This window comes from Chaetodon trifascialis, chromosome 7 (assembly GCF_039877785.1).
Source record: "Chaetodon trifascialis isolate fChaTrf1 chromosome 7, fChaTrf1.hap1, whole genome shotgun sequence".
In the NCBI taxonomy this organism is placed as follows: domain Eukaryota; kingdom Metazoa; phylum Chordata; class Actinopteri; order Chaetodontiformes; family Chaetodontidae; genus Chaetodon; species Chaetodon trifascialis.
The window spans coordinates 20,053,296-20,073,984 of record NC_092062.1 but is presented as its reverse complement, the minus strand read 5'-3'; the positions used below and the strand labels follow the sequence as shown (position 1 = coordinate 20,073,984).

The 20,689-nt window shown below is 44.3% G+C and overlaps 1 protein-coding gene across 1 annotated transcript; it reads left to right on the top strand.

Moving 5' to 3' along the window:
* The first annotated feature begins 430 nt into the window (after nt 1-430).
* lmtk3 (lemur tyrosine kinase 3) lies at nt 431-20,654 on the top strand. Its single transcript, XM_070966102.1, has 16 exons — nt 431-894; nt 3,348-3,481; nt 3,879-4,026; nt 4,809-4,882; nt 5,093-5,211; nt 5,721-5,808; nt 6,592-6,740; nt 6,854-6,938; nt 7,085-7,206; nt 8,259-8,408; nt 8,525-14,882; nt 14,979-15,145; nt 15,600-15,733; nt 16,297-16,631; nt 16,718-16,802; nt 19,182-20,654. The coding sequence occupies exons 1-16, from the start codon at nt 804-806 to the stop codon at nt 19,313-19,315; spliced, it is 8,373 nt and encodes a 2,790-aa protein (XP_070822203.1). The 5' UTR covers nt 431-803; the 3' UTR covers nt 19,316-20,654.
* Nucleotides 20,655-20,689: the final 35 nt, after the last annotated feature.

Below are 20,689 nucleotides of genomic sequence, written 5' to 3'. Positions count from 1 at the left end.
TTCATGAAGGTATGATTTGTTGTTATGTCAGCATTAATGCATTAATCTTGGTTAGATGCACCTAAAAAGCTGCACATTTAAAAAATGTTTATATATCATATACCTACAGAAAGTGTGTATTTCTTGTATATAAAGTGATGAAGGCTTGCTCTTTACCAATTAATAAGTAATTTGTGTTATTTAATAGGATGCCAAAAATAATACGCTCATATGAATACAGAAGTGATTCTTTAAAGATTAAAAATCCAATTTGAGATCAATAGAAACCCACCACTCAGCACCACATGGACGCCATCAGCTCCCGGTGGGAATATTACCACAGATTTTCGTTTCTGGAGCGTTATGATGATCAGGCTGGACCATGACAATGCGCGCCGTGTGTCTGACGTAGGCTGGCGGAGGAGAAAAACACAGACTACCCTCCAACACTGAGGAATCGGAGGGGAGAAGGAAAGATATTTATTTATATAGCGGGTGGTTGTTTTCAGCAGCGCTCCACACAGACGGAGGCAGTAATGTATGAGGAGCGAGCGGCGGACTGAGGATGCACAAAAGAGCATCTCACACACCGTGTTTAATTGCGGATTAGAGGAGAGGGGGGGAGGAGGGGGGAGAGCACAACAAGGAAGGCGAGGAGACGCTCTTTATTATCGGGAGAAAAGCGGAGGGGGGGGAGAGAGAGACAGAGACGGCGTGAGCCCGGAGACGGCACAGACCGTGGCGGGGGGACGGGAGAGAGGAGGACACCGACAGTCGGCAGCGTCGCTCGCTCGGATGGTGTTGTTGCTCCGGACGCGGCGACGATGCGGCCACACTGCTGGGTGATGGTAGCGCTGGCGGGGATCATGTCGTACTTCAGCCCGGAGAGAGCCCTCGGAGTCCCGCAGAGGGAAGGTGAGCGGAGTCGGAGGTGGTGGTGGGGGGTTTGAAAACCTGTCAGTGATGCTGGAGAAAGGAGGAGAGAGGGGGGATGTAGTCAGTTCTGAAAAGGCCTCTCTACATTGAGGGGGGGTGATGCTGTGTTATCAGCCTGCATGACTGGGATATAATGCGAATTATTATTGCAGTATGTGGCTGGTTTAATCAAAACAGGAGCGAGGCTGATTTGGTGATGGGTAGGGTACCATATTTGCATGCAGTGATGAAAATATTAAGGGGGGGGGGGGGGGGGGGGGGGTCGATCTCAGGCCTCACATCGATGGCATTTAAAAACAGCATATACTGTATGAATAGCAGAGTAAGATCGTCGTCCAGTGCGAGATATTTAGACTATAAATAGCTTCCGCGAGACACTGGAGATTATATAGCCTATTAACCAGTGCTGGCATCTTTATTTTTCTCAATGTGAATATGCCTTCTTCCCCCCTAAGATCTGGCGGAGTGTTGTGTTTGTGTAATGTGTGCAGTCATTGTATTGTTTTGATAAGAGCTGCTGGCACCGGGCTGGTGGAAAAGGCCCTGTGTTAGGTTCCTATTTATATGCAGTGTCTGTCTGGACATCTGTCTAGGGAAAGATGAAAGAATAGCACTGCTCAGGAATTGTGCATCGGGACTGGAGCCACCAGTTATATGTTTGTGGTGAATGTTTAAGGGGCCACACTGTCAAAGGGGTCATTTGGTTTTCATATTTGGCCCCTGGTTTGCAGGGTGATGATCAGCAATTATAATCATTAATTAGCTGCATGTTTCAGGGGTTAAAACTCATGTAGGACTGATTTTCTTTCATTTCCTGGAATCAGGTGCAGCAGTTTTCTTTTGTTAGCAACAGATTGGAGCATTCGCCAGCCCACACTTTGATAGGAAGCTGGTCTTGCATGCTGAACACATCTTTATTTACCTTCGCTCAGGATGTGTGAAACAAGCGACTCATGTTCTGACTGTGTTGCAACTTTTTGTAAACAACGAGACAAAGGCAAGACAACAAAAGGTGCTGAAGGTGCTAATTGAAATGAAGCTCACATATTTATCGTGCAAATAGAGCAAATGTCACTTCATGTCAGGTTTTAGTGGAACGCTGCATCTCTTTTTACAATATTTATTAAGACGGTAAATTATTAACCATGCTTTGAAATTTATGTATGCAGTGTTTACAATATCATGACCTGATGAATGAATGTATTTTTGGATTTGTGTGAGCGACACAGACTGAAATTGGGATATTTTAAGACAGCACAGAGTAAGTCATAAATTTTATGGCACAGTTTCAGTATCACTGTTTATGTAACCCACTGGGGGTTAATATATTTATTTTCCTGAATGCATTTTCATTATTTCTCGTGCTTAGAGTTATTTGACATTGTAACAGAGCATTTTTTTTTCAGGTTAACAACTTTTTCACATGTATTTAATGAGTTGTAATGTCAGTCAAATGCAGCCTCATAGGTTTGTTTGGAGAGTGCATGAGTTTACATGTGCAGAAATCCCACTTACCACCTTGCAAATGTTACTCTTGCAGCCTAAAATGCTGCTTTGTTTACACAGACTAGAAAGATAAAGCTCATATATTGTCAGGTATGGTTTAAATATTAATGTTAATATTTAATACATGTGTCCTTCACTATGATGAGCGCGAGCTGGGCACTTTCTGACTGTTTCAAGGTGTCATTGTTCCTCTCTCTTGTCAAATGATGTAATGTTTGACGTACTTTAGCTGCAGTATTTTAATGAAACCGAGATAATACCTGAAGGGTATTTAACCACCCTGCCCTGCCCCTTTTCTTTTCTACAGATGGTTCACTTCCCACAATCGACCACGTTGAGGTACAAATATCAAATGTCCCGATCCCTCCCTCTCTCACCTGAGTAGTAAACCTTCCTGATTTGAGTAATTCTTTTCCAGTTTCCAACCCTTCCCAATTAGCGCTCCTTTTTACCCAAATGACAGCTCCAGCCACCCCTCCCCTGCTTCTTAACTGTGTTTCCTGAGTGGAATGCCATTTCTGATATCTCCCCTTTCCCCCATGCTTTTTCCTTACTGGAATGGTATATTATCCCACTTTAAAACTTTAACTCCAGTCTCTATTTTCTTTTACTGATTCAGACAGTCGTTTTTTATCTTGAACTTAGTTTCTTTTCCTGCTTTTTTCCCCCCTCAAATCCCTGATGCAAGCTGTCCATTGGGGTTCTCCACTGTGTCCCAAACCTGCCGCTAAGAAAACGCTCCAATGGTTTCCCTCTAAACCAAACATCTATGTAACAAGATTTTACACTTTTCTGATTCAGTGAAGTCTCTCTTTTCCTTCTCACTGAGTCAAACCCAACAGTCTGTCCCCCTTAATGAACACAAATACCCCGAATCCCTGTATTAAAGCCTGTCCTCCCTTGTGTTTTCCCCGTCTTCCTCTCAGTGTCTCAATCCAGGGCTGCATCCCTCTCTCCTCCACCCTACGTCGTCATCCTCATCTCGTGCTCGGGCCTCGTCTCTTTTGTTCTGCTGCTCCTGACCTGCCTGTGCTGTAAGAGAGGAGGAGTGGGATTCAATGTAAGTCTTCAACATGTAAGAGATTTCTTCACCTCTCTCTGCTTTCTTTGTTTATTCACACCTTTTGTGCATGTCTGTATGGTTTTTATATAAGTTTGACTTGATTAACTGTATGGAAATGCAGACAGGAGTCAATTATTCCAGTTTAATGAAGAAGAAATTGTCAATAATCGTCTCTCTGTCGAATCTTGACTAAGCCTCCATCGTTTGACCTGACAGTGTTGTTGTTGAGCTGGCAGACAGGGTGTCATTAGTTCAGACTGGCTGCTTTCTCATTGTCTGCCCTTGATAGTCACTGCTAAATCCAACCATGTTATTAAGTGTGAGCATACAGTTTATTTTATATTTCTAATCATGCCCGTAATATGATTTTTCTGTGCTGTTGTTGCTCAACCAGGAGTTTGACAATGCAGACGGGGAGGAGTGCTCTGGAGGCTCCAGTCCCATCCAGGAGGACAGCCTGTCGTCATGTCCCTCCCTCCCTGAGGTCTACACCTTGCCAGTCAGAGACAGACCCAACTGCCCCGCCCTGCAGGATGGAGCAGGTAACAACCTGAAACCACTCTCCTGTTCTCCGACTCTCATCTGAGCACAGCTTCAAATCTCTCACAACGAAGCTTTCCTGCAGTAAACTCCCTCAGGGTCTGTTGCCTGAGTCACTGATGTGGATCCATTAAAGGTCTCAAAGCGAGTGTATAGCCCGCTTCTGAACTTCAGTGGAGTGGAAACTATCATCTGAGAAAATTCTGCATCAGTGCGCCGTATGAACAGGACAAGTTGGACATTTGGCCACAGACGGGGCTGGTTTCAGCACACTGTAGGCTTAAAGTTTTGCTTATTGTTGCTTCATTTGTGATGCCTGTGCAGAGTTTGACACACACAAACTCTGCTTTCACATTTAGCTGCTGAAAGTTTCTCTGTGCTGAACTTAAATGTGAACATTAAAAGATGTGATCAGGATTTTGTGACAACTAACCCGCCAATCGCGGTCCAGTGTGTAACTTACACGTGTGTGATGTGGGAACTTGAATCCTCCCACACTGAGAGTGGGCTGTTCAGTGAAGTAAGCAACATCTTGTGTCCAGTAGTTAAACGTGTTACACATTTCTATTTGTCTTAAAACATGTTTTTAGTGTTTGGGTGATGGCAGTAGTAGTTTGTATTTCACTGTACCAATGAGCAGCACTGTAAATGATATCTTCCTCCAGAGCGAATCAGTTTCAAAGTCATTTTCTTGTTTTGTTGGGAGATATAATGGCATGAAAGAACATCCAATGACAATGTCTGTATGACCCTGATCTTTTTTTATATCTCTTCCATTTGACAGACTCCAAGTCTCAGTGTTTCAAAAGACACACTTTAAACTACCTTCAGGAGATAGGAAATGGCTGGTTCGGAAAGGTAACACTTCTCACATTCAGATATCATTGTGTTTTCGTATTAAACATGACGCACATCATAGATTCTCTCTCTTACAGCATGCTTTGCTCTGTTATATTGTTAATACTGGCTACTGACCAGATCAGGAGTCTTAACTCAAAACAGTTCTTTTACTGCCAGTCTCCTTCTCCTGGGCACTCTTCCATATTATTGTCCATCGATCTCTACTAGGTGATCCTGGCTGAAGTGCTGTGTGACTGCAGCTCCTCGCAGGCCGTGGTGAAGGAGCTGCGTGTCAGTGCCAGCCCTCTGGAGCAGAGGAAGTTCTTGGCTGAGTCTGAGCCCTACAGGTGGGAGAAATTGCTGGAACACTTACGTGACAATTCAGCTGATGGTTAGGGGCTAATAGTAAAGTTAGCAAAATAGTAGCACAAGCAGAGAAGAGTGTACAAGTAATTGAAATGACTGTATGAACATTGCCCCCACAAGCTGCTGGTCATACCAGAGCATGTCAGGCTGTATGGAAATGAAAAAGGGTGTGTTTTCTTGCTTATGACTTTCCCTTTTCAAGAGGAAGAATGTGGCATGTTTTCTTGAAAAGATCATAATCTCACTTTGATGTTTTGTTGTGTGCTTAGATCGGCAGTGTCTCTGCAGGTAGATGAGATGAGATGAGAACTGAACCAACCTATTTAGTGTGTTTGAATCTGAGCAGCATTTTGGCTGTCCTCTGTCTTTCACACACACATACACACACACACATACACACACACACAGGAAGCAGGACAGGGCTGTCTGTTCTTTTTCAACAACCAGCACCTTTGTGGTTGTCTATCTGGTTTTGTCTTTCTCCCATCAGGAGCCTTAAACATCCCAACATCCTTCAGTGTTTGGGGCAGTGCAGTGAGAGCATCCCATTCCTCCTGGTTATGGAGTTCTGTCAGCTGGTGAGTACATACTGGTCATTTGAACATGCATATCACTTTTACTACTGACAAATGCTGTTAATCAGCATATGTTTCACCTTTGCAGCAGTTTTTCAATTGTGTTGTAGTTACAACAATAGTTATTTGTTTTTTTTCTGAGGCTTTTACTTCATTTGCTCTTTGATTTAATGTCATTTCATGTCTGTAACTCTCCATATTATTTGCTGCAGAAATGATAAATGATTAGAACTATGAATGTTCCAGGGACAGGTTTTGCATCTCTACAATCGGTTTGCTTTCCTCCCCTCAGCTGGCTTAATCACTGACTGATTAAGAAACCCATATGAGTGGACTCTCAGGGCAAACAAAGACACAAGCAGATCAATTATAGCAAGACAGCAAGAGGAGCCAAACAACACTGCGGTCCTCACAGACTGCTATTATCCGTTTGGACAAAGTCTCTTATTGTCCTTTCCTCACGGATGTTTTTCATCCTTTTATGTGGTCCTCTTTTTTTTCCTTGCCCTTCCTGAAGCCCAAATAACTAATAGAAAGGCTGGCAGCTCATTACCAAATCCCCTGCTGCTTTTGAGGCTCCATGATGGAAAACACCTAAAAAGGGACATATTTACTGCAGAAGTCACAAATATCCTCTTCGGCTATGTGGTGTTTCTTTCAAGTTTTATCTCTGTTTTAGAGGTAGGGCACAAACACTTGGCACAAACGCAGCCAAACTGGCATTATCTCATCTTCCACTTGAGTCTGTAATTCGCTGTTTGCCATATTGTTGTGATGTGCAAATAGGGTGACCTGAAGAGGTATCTGAGAGCCCAGCGGAAGTCAGATGGGATGACCCCTGACCTCCCCACACGGGACCTGTTGACTCTTCAGAGAATGGCTTTTGAGATCACGTCCGGTCTACTGCATCTCCATGAAAACAACTACATCCACAGGTCAGTCATGACTCGGTCCATAATCAGGATCTCTTTAAATGAAATTGTATCTCTCAGAATGTGTCTCTCTGTTGAATCTGAATGATTTTGGGAGGATGTGCTCTTCTCTGCAGTGATCTGGCTTTAAGAAACTGCCTGCTAACCTCAGACCTCACAGTTAGGATAGGCGACTATGGCCTTTCACACAACCATTATAAGGTATGTGGGTCTGTGCTTGTATTTAACATAAGTGCATGATTAACCATGTGGGCTACCATTTTTTCAAACCCTTTTCAGTTGAAATAATATGTATAATGACATAATTTTCTTAATGGAAATGAATTCTTGTGGCAATCTTTCTGAAGGAGGACTATTACCTAACTCCAGACAAGCTATGGATCCCTCTACGCTGGATCGCTCCTGAGCTGCTGGAGGAGTACAGAGGATCTCTCATTGTTACTGACCAAACCAAGACCAGCAATGTGTGGTATGTTGTAAGCTGTTCATATACATAGCTGCAGAAAAATCAGCATCAATGAGCCGGGCTAGTTATGGCCAGTTAATGCTGTGATCACACTTGTTTATCTCATCGGTTTTCATATTCTCCTGTGAAACCAATATCAGATAATGTCCTGTTTGTAGTCTCAGTTAGAGCTTGGATTTGTCCCAAAATTTTAAAATGTTGAACTGTCGAGTGAAACTGAAGACAAAAAGGCAGCTGTTTTGAAATGTTTCTCCAAAAAGAATCATAAAACAAATACTTAACACAGTCAGTGTGACCTCCATCAGTGTGTCAGCAGTCTTAGTGCCAGGTCCAGTAATATTAGAGGGAGTGATGAAGGAACAAGAGCCCAAGCTGGACTGAACCCTTAGGCTCTGATATTACAAACTTCAATCTAATGTTTTGTTGAATGAACCAACAAGAAAACATTCTGAGAGCAACACACACAAGTAGAGAAAGAGCACTATTTGCTTTCACAAAGGAAATTATAGTTTAAGATCTTTGAAGCATCTTTGCAGCAACATCCATATTTGAGTCATTGTAGTCCACCAGAAGGTCATCGGTTCTGCTGATATTGAGCTTCACGTGATTGTCGTTGCACCATGTGATGAAGCTTTCTATCAGTCCTCAGTACGCCTCTGGAAAAACAGTCTCTCAGTGAAGACAGCATGTTTCTCACTGGAAATGGTTCTCTGGAATAACACAGCAACATAGTGCTAACTTGCTAACTCACCAAAAAAAAAAAAAAAAGAAAAAAAAATACACTTAATACCTTTTATTAAATTCCTACCAAGTCTTCACTGCATAGATTAAACAAATCTGGACAGATATGGATGTAAACAACAACAACATGACGGGTTGGAGGAGGCATACAACTGCAAGGTGATAATTCTAGTTTCTTATTGTGCCTCTTAGTCTCATCTGCCTGGAATTCAGAGCTCTGTATAAAACAAGGTGTTGCTATAAAAGCGTTACATAACAAAACCTAAGAGGTCTGTGAAGTCTCTCACTATCACCGCATCTTCTTTCTCTTCCAGGTCCTTGGGGGTGGTTATATGGGAGCTGTTTGAGTTTGGCTCTCAGCCCCACAGACACCTGAGCGATGATGAGGTGCTGACCTTCGTCATTAGGGAGAGACAGATCACCCTGGCCCAGCCCAGACTCAAACTCTCCCATGCAGACTACTGGTCAGTGCTCACCCACTAAGTGCACTGTGCAGAAATGATGATCATGTTAATGAGCCGTAGTTGTGCCGTAAATGTGCCTCAAAACTTACCTCCTCTGTTTTCTCTCCTTCTTACAGGTATGAGATCATGCAGTCCTGCTGGTTACCTCCATCTCAACGTCCTTCTGTAGCGGAGATATTCCTCCTCCTCTCCTCCCTCCTGGCTGCTGAGCGAGGAATGGCGAGGGGGAGTGTCGGGGAAGAAGATGAAGAGGATGAAGAATATGAGGAGGGCAGAGGAAGGAGAGGGGAGAGCGAGGAGTCGTTTGAAAGACGCTGGGATTTACTCCGTCCACCTGCCTTCCAGACTGCAGCAAATGAGCGGCAAAGGGAGAGAGACTACGGCAGGGATGACAGAGACAACTCTTACCCCCTGCTGGACCCTGTGGGGAACTGTATCACCCCATCCTCCTCTGAACTAGATGACATTTTGACAGTCACTGAAACTAGCAAAGGCTTGAACTTTGAGTATTTCTGGGAAAAGGCTCATGCCAGACGAGGCTACAAACCTCTTCCTCCTCCTCAGCCAATCCCAACTGTGAACAATAACCACAGACAATCTTTGGACACTCCCACTGTGGTCCCAGTGATAAGCGCCCGCAGCCCTTCCCTTGCCAGCGAGTACTACATCAGATTAGAGGAGCACACTCCCCAGGACAAGTCGCCAACTCTCAAAGGCAAGACCCATTCCTCTTTCCGTTCTGACTCCATTTGCCCTGGAGACATGGAGCTGGTGGAGATTCGCAGTGGAATGCTGGGAAAAGAACGAGTCCCCTATTGTTCCTCTGACAAGTGTGGAAAGGGCCTCCAGACTGTCAGATCAAGCGAGGTTCAGCTTCAGGTGCCCAGCACAGGTGTGGCTGAATTCAGAGACACTTCAAGCAGAGTGACCGACTTCTCAGTAGTCGATCTAGGGGATGATGATGAAGAGGAGGGGAGAAAGAGCAGTGAGGCGGATAAAAAATTGTCTGTGACCTCTCAAGCCCCGGTCCTTCCTCCCAAGCCTCGCTCTATGTCCATGTCATCAGCCAACCACCTTCATTCGCGCCCTCTCCCTGCCCCTCCGCTCGGATATAGAGGTTTGCCTCACTACACCATCACTGGAAAAATTGAAACGGACCCCCATCACATGAGCAGCTGCCCACCTTCTACCTTTGATCACCTGGGACTCCATCGGGCCCGACAGACTCTACCCCCATCCCCGTCCCTCTCCCCCTCCCTTCCGCCATCAAGCCATCCAATTTACCCTCAACCTCCTCAAATGTGTCCTCCGCCTCTCCCTCCCCACTCCAAACCACAAAGAAGCTGCCCCAGCTACAACACAGCAGACGCTTATTCCAGATACACAAAGCCGCAGATGCAGAGATCCAACAGAGACCCACTATCCTGTGACTTGTCTGACAGAGAGGGTGGTAGCAGGCACTTAACATCATTGCACAACTCCAAGGAGAATTCACATTCTCGTACAAAAGACTTTGACTCCCCTGTTCGTCGAGAGAACCCACTGCGCCCTATTTATCGCAATTTACCCCGCCCTCAGCCCACAGACCCCCTGATCGACAGACAGTCTTCTTCCAGTCCCACCTACTCAGATGAGGATGACTCTCCCTTCATGTCCCCTGAGAGACCCAGCGGTGGGACTACTGTCACACACTCCAGCCTATCTGAAGATGCAGACCCAGGCTGTGCAGAGCTCTTCTCCAGGGGAATGAAAAGGACTCAGTCACGCCTTGACACCATCCTCCCTACCATCTGGAAGGAAGATGCTGAACTTCAGGCAGAGCGTGTGGCCGCTGCCAAGAAATCCCCCATGCATCTGTTTCTGACAGAGATATCCAGTGTGACAGAGTCTAATGAGTCCAAGTCAGAGACTTCATGGGAGGAAAAGAAGGCGGAGAAAAGAGATGGAGAGAGATGGGGCAACTTTATGCTGCCAAACAGAGGGATGCGCCGCTCCCAGTCGCTGATCACAGAGCTGGGGTCAGCGGGACAGTCATGGGGGCCAGAGAAACACAACAACAGGACAGGTGCAGATGAGGACAATACAGTCACGAAACAATCATTCCAGAGGGATCTTTTCCTCACAGAAATCGACACAGGAAGGATGGACACAGACGTGGAGGCAGGATCAGAAAGTGATCCAGTAAAATACCTCTATCCTGCAGGATCCAGATTGCGGCCCTACGTCTGTGCTTCAGGCCTTCCCTCGTACACAGAGGCAGAGGAAGCCTATTCCAAGGGTATACGGAGATCCCGCTCTCTGCTCTCTGAGATCACCACCGGGAAGCAGGAGTCTGAACAGCGGACTGAGAAGGAGCCTCGGAGAACAGAAATGACCAGAGAGGAGTTCCTGAAGGAGATCCAATCAGCAGAGACCTTCCTGACTGAAATCATATCAAGACAAAACACTGCCGCAAACAAAAAGGAAGCAGACTCATCTTGCTCCCCTACTCCACTTTCTCCTGAATATGAGTCCATATGCATTGACCCAAACTCTGCTCAGACCATCAGATTTCAGTCAGAGAGCTCCATGCGAGCAAAGGGCAAAGATGATACACAAACTGAGGCCATCTACGCCCAAGTGACCAAGCGTGCCAAAAAGAGCGAGATAAAGATTTCTATGAGACCTGAGATCCCAGTCCTTCATATAGGATCAAATAAACAGCCTCTCAAACCGGACAGCCAAGGAGGCAATGCTGACAACTGCCAGTCTGGGGAGTTTGTGTTTTCAGAAATCATGCCCAAAAACGGTCTTCTGCACAACCAAACACTTGCATGTCAGAAAGAAGTGGAGGAGTGTTCAGATGGCCCTGCCTTGCCTGCCAGAGGAGAGGAAACAGAGCTAACAGAGCATCCTCCTGCTGACTCCACCAAGAGTGTTAAAGAATCCAACACTGTGCTAATGCGCGAGGACAAATCGCTATGTTCAGATGACACAGATAGTCAAAAGACTGCTGTCATAGGGAATGGTGAGATAATGAAAGAAGACCCACAGACCGGCAGCCCAGAGAAAAGAGATCCAGTGTGTGAAAAGACCAATCCTGACAGAGAAATGTCCCACAGAGATAAAGTTTCTGCAGTGGACTCTGAACACATCACAGCACGTGATGATTTGGAGAAAAATTTGGGTGTTCAAAATAACAATGAAAGCTTTGCCGAGATGAAGAGGGAAAATTTACTTCAACACAATGACACCGGTGACGATAAGCACTATCACATTGGTCAGAAGGCACCCCCTCCTGCTGGTACTCCAACCACTCCAGACTGGGACGCATCCTCTGAGGTCTCACTTGTCACCCCCACCGACTCGGTCCTGTCACCTATGACCTCCAACTCAACCGACTGCCTCACACCGAGTGACTCGTGGACGAGCGGCGTAGGAGGAGCGGGAAACAGCGGGTGGCGAGCTCTGGGAAATGAAACACCGCATCGAGACTCTGCCTATTTCTCAGACAGTGACTGGGAGGGGGACGGGATGAACAGGAGGAGCAGTGATGGACTTATTGCCTCCAGGCCGAGCAGCGGTCGAGGAGGGGATCGGGGGACGTTGACAGGAATAGAGGAAAAAACTGAGGAGGAGGGGGAGGCGGGAGAAAAGAGCCCATTAAGGAACAGCATACAAATGTCAGACAACAAAAGTGAAAATGGAGAAAAGACCACTGTTGAGATGTGTGACGAAACAAGTACTGTATATCAAAATGCTCCAGAAAATGCCATCTCTCATTTAGGTGATGACAAAGATATTCTAAACAAAGGGCTGGAGTCAACACAGAGAGATGATTCTGGCATTTTCCCAAACGAGAGCAAAAAGTCAACGCTGCTGTGTGATGATCCTCAGGCCAAGGACTGCGTTGACTTCATTGATAAGTTGTTCTCAGATTTAGATGATGAGCCACTGAAAGGGCTCCCACGCAGCGGTGGGTATCCGATAGACAATCACTTCACAGATGGCATCATCTCTCAAATAACAGATTGCAAATACCAAGACTCTGCAGAGAACGATTTAAATCTACATTCCAGGAGCATTTCTGAGACAAATATTTTGATTGAGTCTCTATCTGGCAGCCAGTCGAAGGATTGCGTGTTAAGGCCCAGCAACAACGATTACACAAGTGCTACAGAGATGGATATTGATCTCTCTGCACTCAGCACCCTCAAATGTGGAAATGACACTGTGGAATCTGTAACACCAACACAAGCTGACAACCGTGAGTCAAGATTATCGAAACTGTACGGCATTCAAACCACTGATGCCACACTTAGCGATGAAACTCTGTCAGTAGTTGAGCCAAGTGATGATGGGAAGCCTGTCTATGATAAAGTGAGTGACCTCACGTGTCCCTCTTGGGCTGATGTGGGTGTTGAAGGGCCTGAGCGACGTGATGAGAGGTCTGGTCTTGACCACAACGAGCTGGGCCTGAGAAACCTGCGCTGCTCAGAAAGCAGCGAGGACAGGAAGGTCACGACAGAGACGGAGAAACAGCTGGCTGCCGCCGAGCTGAGTAACGCCATGAAGGAAAAGTCACCCCTGAGAGGAGCAGCAAGGCAAATGGACTCTGCCAACAATGTGGATAAAGACTCCTGCGAGGGCTTGGATGTGAAAACTAAAGAGTTATGGAGTGCCCTCGAGGAGGATGAAGAACACACAGCATCTGGTGTGGTTAGGGGAGAGTTTGACTGCCACCGTTTTTCACAGTCAAGGGACTTACGCTTGTGGCCTGATGAAAATGACCAGTGGGCCTCTCCGGAGAGGAGGTGTCAAGACACTGAACTGAGGTCAGAATTTTTCACTGGGTTCAATAATAAGGCCTGGGAGGTAGGGGAGAGGCTTGTTGTGGGTCAGGAGTTTTGGGAGACTGAAGAAAACGATGAACTTGCAGGAAGTGAACCTCACCCTGCTGTCTTGGAACGCTGTGAGGAAACCTGGAATGATGAAACACAGGGACTTGCTGGTAATTTTGCCTTGAAGGAAAAGTGGGACTCTAAAGTTAATGATGGCCAACGGACTGTCAGAGTGGTGGACATACAACAGGAGGAAAATATTGAGAACCTCAGAGAAATTGGCAGCGTTAACAAAGACCCGACGAGGAACATATCAGATATTGAAGTAGAGAATATTGAAATCCCAGAGCAGGAGACCTTGGAGAAAGGAGAGATTTCGTCACACAACGAGACAGTCAGGGAAGGTCTGCTAGACTCCACAGAGACAGAGGAGAATCAAAATTTTAACAGATGGCCTCAGAATCACCTCTGCAAGATCCAAATAGAGGAGCAGGCGTCAGCTGAGCATGTTGACAAAGACACCGGCTCTAATTTAGAGAACGACTGCAGTCACACATTAGAGAATAAAAGCTCAAATATATCTATTTGCATCACCGAAGCTCCTCATGTGAACCTTCCAGACCTGGAAAATGTTGAATCAGACTTCGATTCAGAGGCTGAAATGAGACCGTGGCTGGCTCGGCAGTACATAGAAGAGAGAGTGAGCGTGATGAATGTAGAGGATTGCAGAGACATGTCCCTTCCATCCAACCCCATCTCTTGTCCCAGTGACCTTGATATGCACGAGTTAGATCAGTCATATCCACAGGTAGACAATTTCAGCTCAGTAGATTTTCCTAGTCCACCACCAAGCATAGACCTTGATGTGCAAGATGATAAATTGGAGAGCTTAGATGACTCTTTTCCTAGTCCACCACCATCTGTTATAGAGGCAGAGGAGTTTATTAGTCACATTAATCTAGAGGACTTTATTACTAGAACTGAGACAGATATGTATATTTCCCCGGATCATGACACAGATGTCTCAGAGCCACCTGCTACAACTCAGAGTATAGGGATCTCAGCCAATCTGAACCTCCCCTCTGTGCATATAACACTGGCCGATGAGAGCAACTTCACACCCAACATAGAAAACCAGGATGAACATAATAATCAGTTCGAGAAAACATCATCTGCCACCCCATCTTCACCCCAAGTTCCCCTCAACAATCTCCCGGAATTACTGATTTCTGAGTGGAAAGACTTGGATGAGGAGCCCCTGGAGGATTTTGAAAAACTGGAGCAACTGTGCTGCATATCTGGGGATGAGGAGGACTCACTGGGCGACCTTTTTCTGGGGAACCTTGAACTCCTGGAGTCTTTGAAGAAAACACCTGACCAGAAGGGCAGCACTGACAGTGATAGCAATACAGGCGAGGAGATACGTGGCTCCTCTTCTCCTGAGGGGAGCAAGATGGATTTGAAGGAGGACGGGCTCTCTGATAATTCTGATAAACTCTCAGAGTCTGCACCGCCCGTGATCCTGGATTCTCAGGACAGACTGTCACCTCAAGAGGAGAGGAATGACGACCTCAGGTGCCCAGGCCAAACACCTGATGTCAAAGACCAGGGATCTCTCTCCAAGATGACAACAAAGAATGGCCTCATGATGCAGGTGAGTAGTCTTCCTGTGATTTGTCTTAAGAGTGCTCCTTATATCACCTTTCTGAGTTTATTCACCCCTCGTCATTGTTTTCTTCTGTTGCTTCAGGTGTGTGAGGAGAGGCTGCAGTTCTCCCTCAGTGAAAATGTGAAAACAAATGTGCTTTGGGGGTCAACTGTGAAAGACACGGTGATGCTCCGGCCCTGGGGGGAGCAAATCACAGAGAACAGCTCTGATGAGCTGGTCACAGTGAAAGAACAAACAGAGGATGAGAGGTATGAAGAAGGCAAACCAGATCCTGAACTACGTGTTAAAGCAGTCAAACTTTATTTTAAAGGGTCAGTTCACTCAAATTCGCTTACTTAGATCTGGTGTTATCTTATTGAGCTCTCAAAGTCCTGAGAGATTTTGTCTTTTATTCACAAAATTCATCCCAGTGACTAAAGGCGCTCAGTAGTGTTGATTTTTCAGTGCAGACGTACACCAATAAAAAATTAACATCTAAACAACTGAAAATCAACATCTCAATAATCTCCATCATGATTCAGAGGACTGCAGAGTTGTACTTTTTCAAAGCTGAAGCCACTACAAATGAAGGCCTGTTATGTTCCATCATATTGGCGTTTGCAGCAGAAGTTGCAAAGACGAATATTACAAAACCTGCACAAATATAACCAGAAATATCGGCATTTAATATTCGCGTTATAATTAAATGTTTTGTTGTTGTAGCCATGAGGAGCAGGACAGCTCCCCCAGCCTTCAGCCCCACACCGAGTCTGAGGAAACTAAAGATGAGCCACTCACTGTGATTGAACAACCTGAGGTCACAACCCCTCAGATGACTGCAAACCAAGCAATGAAAGGTACCGTCTTGTTGCACACATGCTAATTGACTGAGATAACTGAATACAAAGTGACATACATGGCCTTTTATTTTATATGGAGTTAGATCAGGCGTCTCAAACTCATTCCACAAAGGGCTGCAGGTTTTTCCTCCAACCAATCAAGAGCATGCAGTCTGACCAGTCAGCTGTCTGAAGACTGAGATCAGCTAATGAAATGAGTCAAGTCTGGTGTGCTGCTGCTTGGTTGGAAAGAAAACCTTCAGCCACTCGGCCCTTTGTGGAATGAGTTTGAGACCTGTGAGTTAGATAGACTAAGATGTATAGTACATCTCAGTAGTTTCTAGCCTTTTAAGAGTAGTTAGTTACTCCTTCTCACACGGTTTTACTTATTTTTGTTGTGTCAAAGTTTGTTTCTCCATTGATTTGTAATTTGCTGACTGATGAGGTGAACAAACACAAAGCTATTAGTGATAATACTTTCTGGTTTAATGCCAGTGATCTACGAAAGGTGATATATTTTATTAAATTTAACTTCCTGTCCTTGTTGTGAAAAACACTCTCCCCTGCTCTCATTTTCACAGCAAAACTAGCTCGTCTGTCTCTTGCCCTCCCTCCTCTTGCTCTGACTCTTCCCCTCACCCCCACCGGTAAAGGAGGATTCGGGGACGGTGCGATCGGAAATCGGATCGGGAGACGGAGAGGTCTGTCCCCGGGAAGTGACCCTGATGATGAGGAGGAGGATGAGCAGGAGGACGAAAGCTCCCGTAGGGTGATTGTCGTCACAGAAACAGACGTGGACAAACGAGTCGGGCTGAGGAGTCTGCTGAAATCACCCAAGGAGCCGATGGACAGAGAGAAGGACAGAGGAAGAAATGTGTCCTTTTTTGATGATGTCACGATCTATCTTTTCGATCAGGTATTTGCCTCACTGTCAAAAACTGATTGATGAGAGATGTTTGGTGAAATAAAATGAGGCCTCACTCCTTTGTTTCATCACAACAGGAAACTCCAACCAATGAGTTGAGCAATTCAGCGCCCACTAGTCCAAACCCAGTGTCTGTCAAAAGCACCAAGCTGGATCTGCGTGGTAAGATCAAACACGTCTCACCTTCGTGATGAGACGCAGAATGAGCAGGTGACAACTGTTGGTTAGATTGCCATTCAATTATTTACAGGCATTATTGGTCTCCAGAGGACGAATCATACTGACTTGGTGATCCCCTGACTTGTCCTCTTGCACCACCTTAACATTTATAGTTTTGAGTGAAATATCTCCTGTCTCTATAAATTCTGATGAATTGTAATATAAGTTTTAATTTGGCACCATCATCAGGTAAAAAATTTGTCCAATGCTTATGACCACGTCCCCATCATCCTCAGCTGAATGTTGTGTTTTGTGCTCATTAGCTAATGTTAGCATGCTAAAACACTACACTGTGATGGTGAACATGTCAAACATCACACCTGCTCAACATCAGCAGCATTGTCAGCATGTTAGCATGCCCTTGTTAGCATTTAGCTCTGTAAATGCAGCATCACAAAGCTGCTAGCCTGCTGCACTATAAAGATAATGCGCACAAGTCTGAAATATGTTTCTTTCTAAACATGTATTATCACTCAGTCCCCACTTTGGGCCGGAGGATGACGTAATAAAATCTGACAGCCTTTAACTCATCCCCACCCACCTACTCGGAAAACCCTCAGTTCAGCTATCTCCCCTCCAAATATGCAGCCAGAATTAATCTTCTATAATTATCCTCCTCGACACTGTGACATGTGGAACTGAGCGGGGACATAAATCCCGCGCTCAACAATGCGAGCCTAAGCTGTGTTTCCCAACACATTTTCATTTGCTCTCTTGACTTCCTCTCTCCATCTCGCACACTGATCACCTCATTTCACAGAATAATGAAACTTTGGGCTCAGAATTTCCTTTGGGCCTTGCACATAGACAGAAATGCAGAAACTCCAAAATTAGATGCTTTCACGATCCTTCGTAGCCTTTAGAGTTGAAACTTCAAAGCGCTGAGTGAAGAGACTGTGCTCCCTTTGAGTTATTTTTAACCAAAAGCTGTCTTGTCTTGCTTCAGTCTGATTATTAATAGCTATAGATTATTAGTTTATTTCCTGACTTGTATTTGGTTTGTTGATAATATCTTACTGCATGTATCAGCACTATTGAAGGCACATGTGTCACAGTCATGAACAGAGTATGAGCCAGCTGGCCCTTGGGCACAGGCACGTGAAGCACCCTCCACACAGGAGCAAGACACCCAGACTTTCTGCAGGTGAACCAGAGCTCTCAGGTGCTGCTGTTGGTTTAAAAACTGTAACTGCACTTCAGTATTTAGTTTATATTGGAGACATGATTCAGATTTAAATTAAGATTAGACTTTATTGATCCCACACCAGGGAAAGTTAGTCGTTACAGTCAGCAAGTATGACAGAGTAAGCGCATTGGCATAAAGAGGTCAAAATAAAAAAGTGTAGAGGGTACAGAATAGAAAAACTACTATGTATATGTACAATTGTACAGACTAGAAAAAAAATAGTAAATCCTACTGCCATAAAAAAAGTACTATTGCTAATATTCTTATGAGAAAACTCCTAATGACATGTGTGGTATTGCACTTGAGAAATACAAGGACTGTGTATATGCACAATATATATAACTTAGAAAAGTACTGTTGCCAATATGGATAATAAATAGAGAATGTTTAGAGAGAATTGCACCAGGTGAAAAGGATAATGTGGTCATATTTTAGCACTGATAACAGTAGTGCAAGACAAAGTGGGTTTATGATGTTGAATTGAGAAAGACAGCATCAACACAGAGCTACATTACATGATGCTGGTGTTAAACAGTCTGACCGCTCCTCAGTAGTCCATCCATGGTCCCAGTGTTGATGCTTTCAACAGTAGGACAATTATGATAGTGTCTGAGGGACCAAACCAGAGTAATTTCAGGACCTTATTTACCCATAATTCTATGTCCAAACATCACTTAAACTTAAACATTAACATGTGTAACAGAACACAATAATGCAGCTCTCTGGAGCCTCTGATGAACTGAGGTCCAAATCAGAGTCGAGTCGAAAGCTACCAACACACCGAGATGACTGACAAAGAGATGAAACAGGAACATTTATACCTGTCTGGCCAGACAATGAACACAATCAGGAGCAAAGAAACTTTACAATAAACCTTACTAAAGGGATAACATGAACTAATAGTTCCTCAGTTTAATCCCAAATGCTAGTTGGCATTGTAAGATTTTAGAGGAGATTTTATATTGAAATAGACACATTTAAAGCTATGACTTAAGTTTTGGGCTCCCCCATGAATCCTGAAGAGTTGGATCTGACCTGCTATGAGCACCACCTAATGATAAAATGGTTTGGGGAGGCACAAGGAACATGTGACCTGGTCTCCGCACAGTGCTTGATTTTGTTTTTCTCTCCGTCAGGGCCAAACATCAAGAACAAAGAATCAAAAAGGAAAGAGGATTTATCAATCAAACCAAGGTCGCCTGTGGGGGCCAATCCAGTGACATCATCGCGCTTCACTGTCAGCCCTGCCAACGACCCCCACTTGGTGTGATGTTGTATGTCCTCGTGGGAACCTTTAGAGCTGAACCCTCTTGGACTGGCCAGTGAATTAACCCCAACAACCAGCCATTCACCCAGAGGCTATTTTTTTATTGAAGAGGCAACTGAAAGAATGAGACTCCCGTTCTCAAAGCTGGACACATTCCAGGTTTTACCAGCGACAGGATTTTGTATGACAGGGGTTGTTGTGCTCCTGCCTGCCACTATTTACAGAGTTTATTCATAGCCCTCGGCTACAAAAGTCTTTGGAAAAGGCAGCATACGCTAAGAGAAGAGGAGCCTGGAGCTTTGTAAAATCTGAAACAGATTTGACAGCTATGCAGTGGGAGTCTTGCTGTGTACCAGCTTACCTTCTCTTTTTCGGCTTCATTTTGTTGTATTATTCCCCAGAAGTGCGGGGAATGCACTTTCTTTAGTCATTCATCTGTCTATGTAAATGCTTGGATTCCGGTCCTCTCTTTATTAAAGCAGTTTTTCATTGCAGTCAGTCAGTTGTTCTTGTAGGCAGCAGTTTGGAACAGAAATCGCTTGACTCCTGTATTTGAGAATACTCATTTGCATTTGTACAAACATCATATTACAAGTGTATACAATATCATTTTAGAGCTGTTTACTTTTAGATGTATTCTTAGACTGCACGAAAAATGAAACAAGCTATGCTTCTTTATACTTTTAGTTCTGAGAAGATTCCTCTTAACATTATTACAATTTATTTATATATTTATTATATTGTTTTATTTATTTATGTAAAGTCGGTTTCCATGCAATGTTTTATTTATTTGATTATTTATTTACTTATTTAATATCAATTTCTTTATTTGCTTTTCTGCAATTAACACGTATATTAACTTAGCTAAAATTTGTTTGGGACAGAATGCATCTAGGTTATACCTTCTCTAAGATCTTCATAACAAATAAATCAAAATATTTTCCCAAACGTCTTAATTGTTAAAAAAAAAAAAAAAAAGTATTTTGTATAATTTTACTTGTTAATATATGCCAATCTGTATGGAACTATGTCCTGTAATGTGTCATTATTTTCCACTGTCTATGAATTTTTTGCTGTCTTGTCATTCTTTTTCCTTGTTTAATGACCGTTAATGTAGCTTAGCATGAAAAATCGAAGCCTTTCATCAGTAAATAACCCCATTTGTTTGTGTATTTGTTAATTTACCCCATTTTCTACTAATAACAGTCCATCATGCAGTCGAGATCAAACTAGTCCATTCGTTTAGTCTGATTAAATGTTGGTTTAAAACCTGTATTGTTTAGAGAATGGTTTTCAAGGGATAATGTATAAACAAGGGGAAATAAAAACTTCAAAATGGGAACGATTTACTGAACTGATTCATGACAGTAAAACGTA

Excerpts from the sequence above, each read along its gene's own strand:
- lmtk3 (XM_070966102.1), top strand. The coding sequence starts at position 804 with ATGCGGCCACACTGCTGGGTGATGGTAGCGCTGGCGGGGATCATGTCG. Across the intron at positions 3,482-3,878 it reads GAGGAGGAGTGGGATTCAAT|GAGTTTGACAATGCAGACGG; the intron begins GTAAGTCTTCAA and ends TTGCTCAACCAG. Across the intron at positions 4,883-5,092 it reads GAAATGGCTGGTTCGGAAAG|GTGATCCTGGCTGAAGTGCT; the intron begins GTAACACTTCTC and ends GATCTCTACTAG.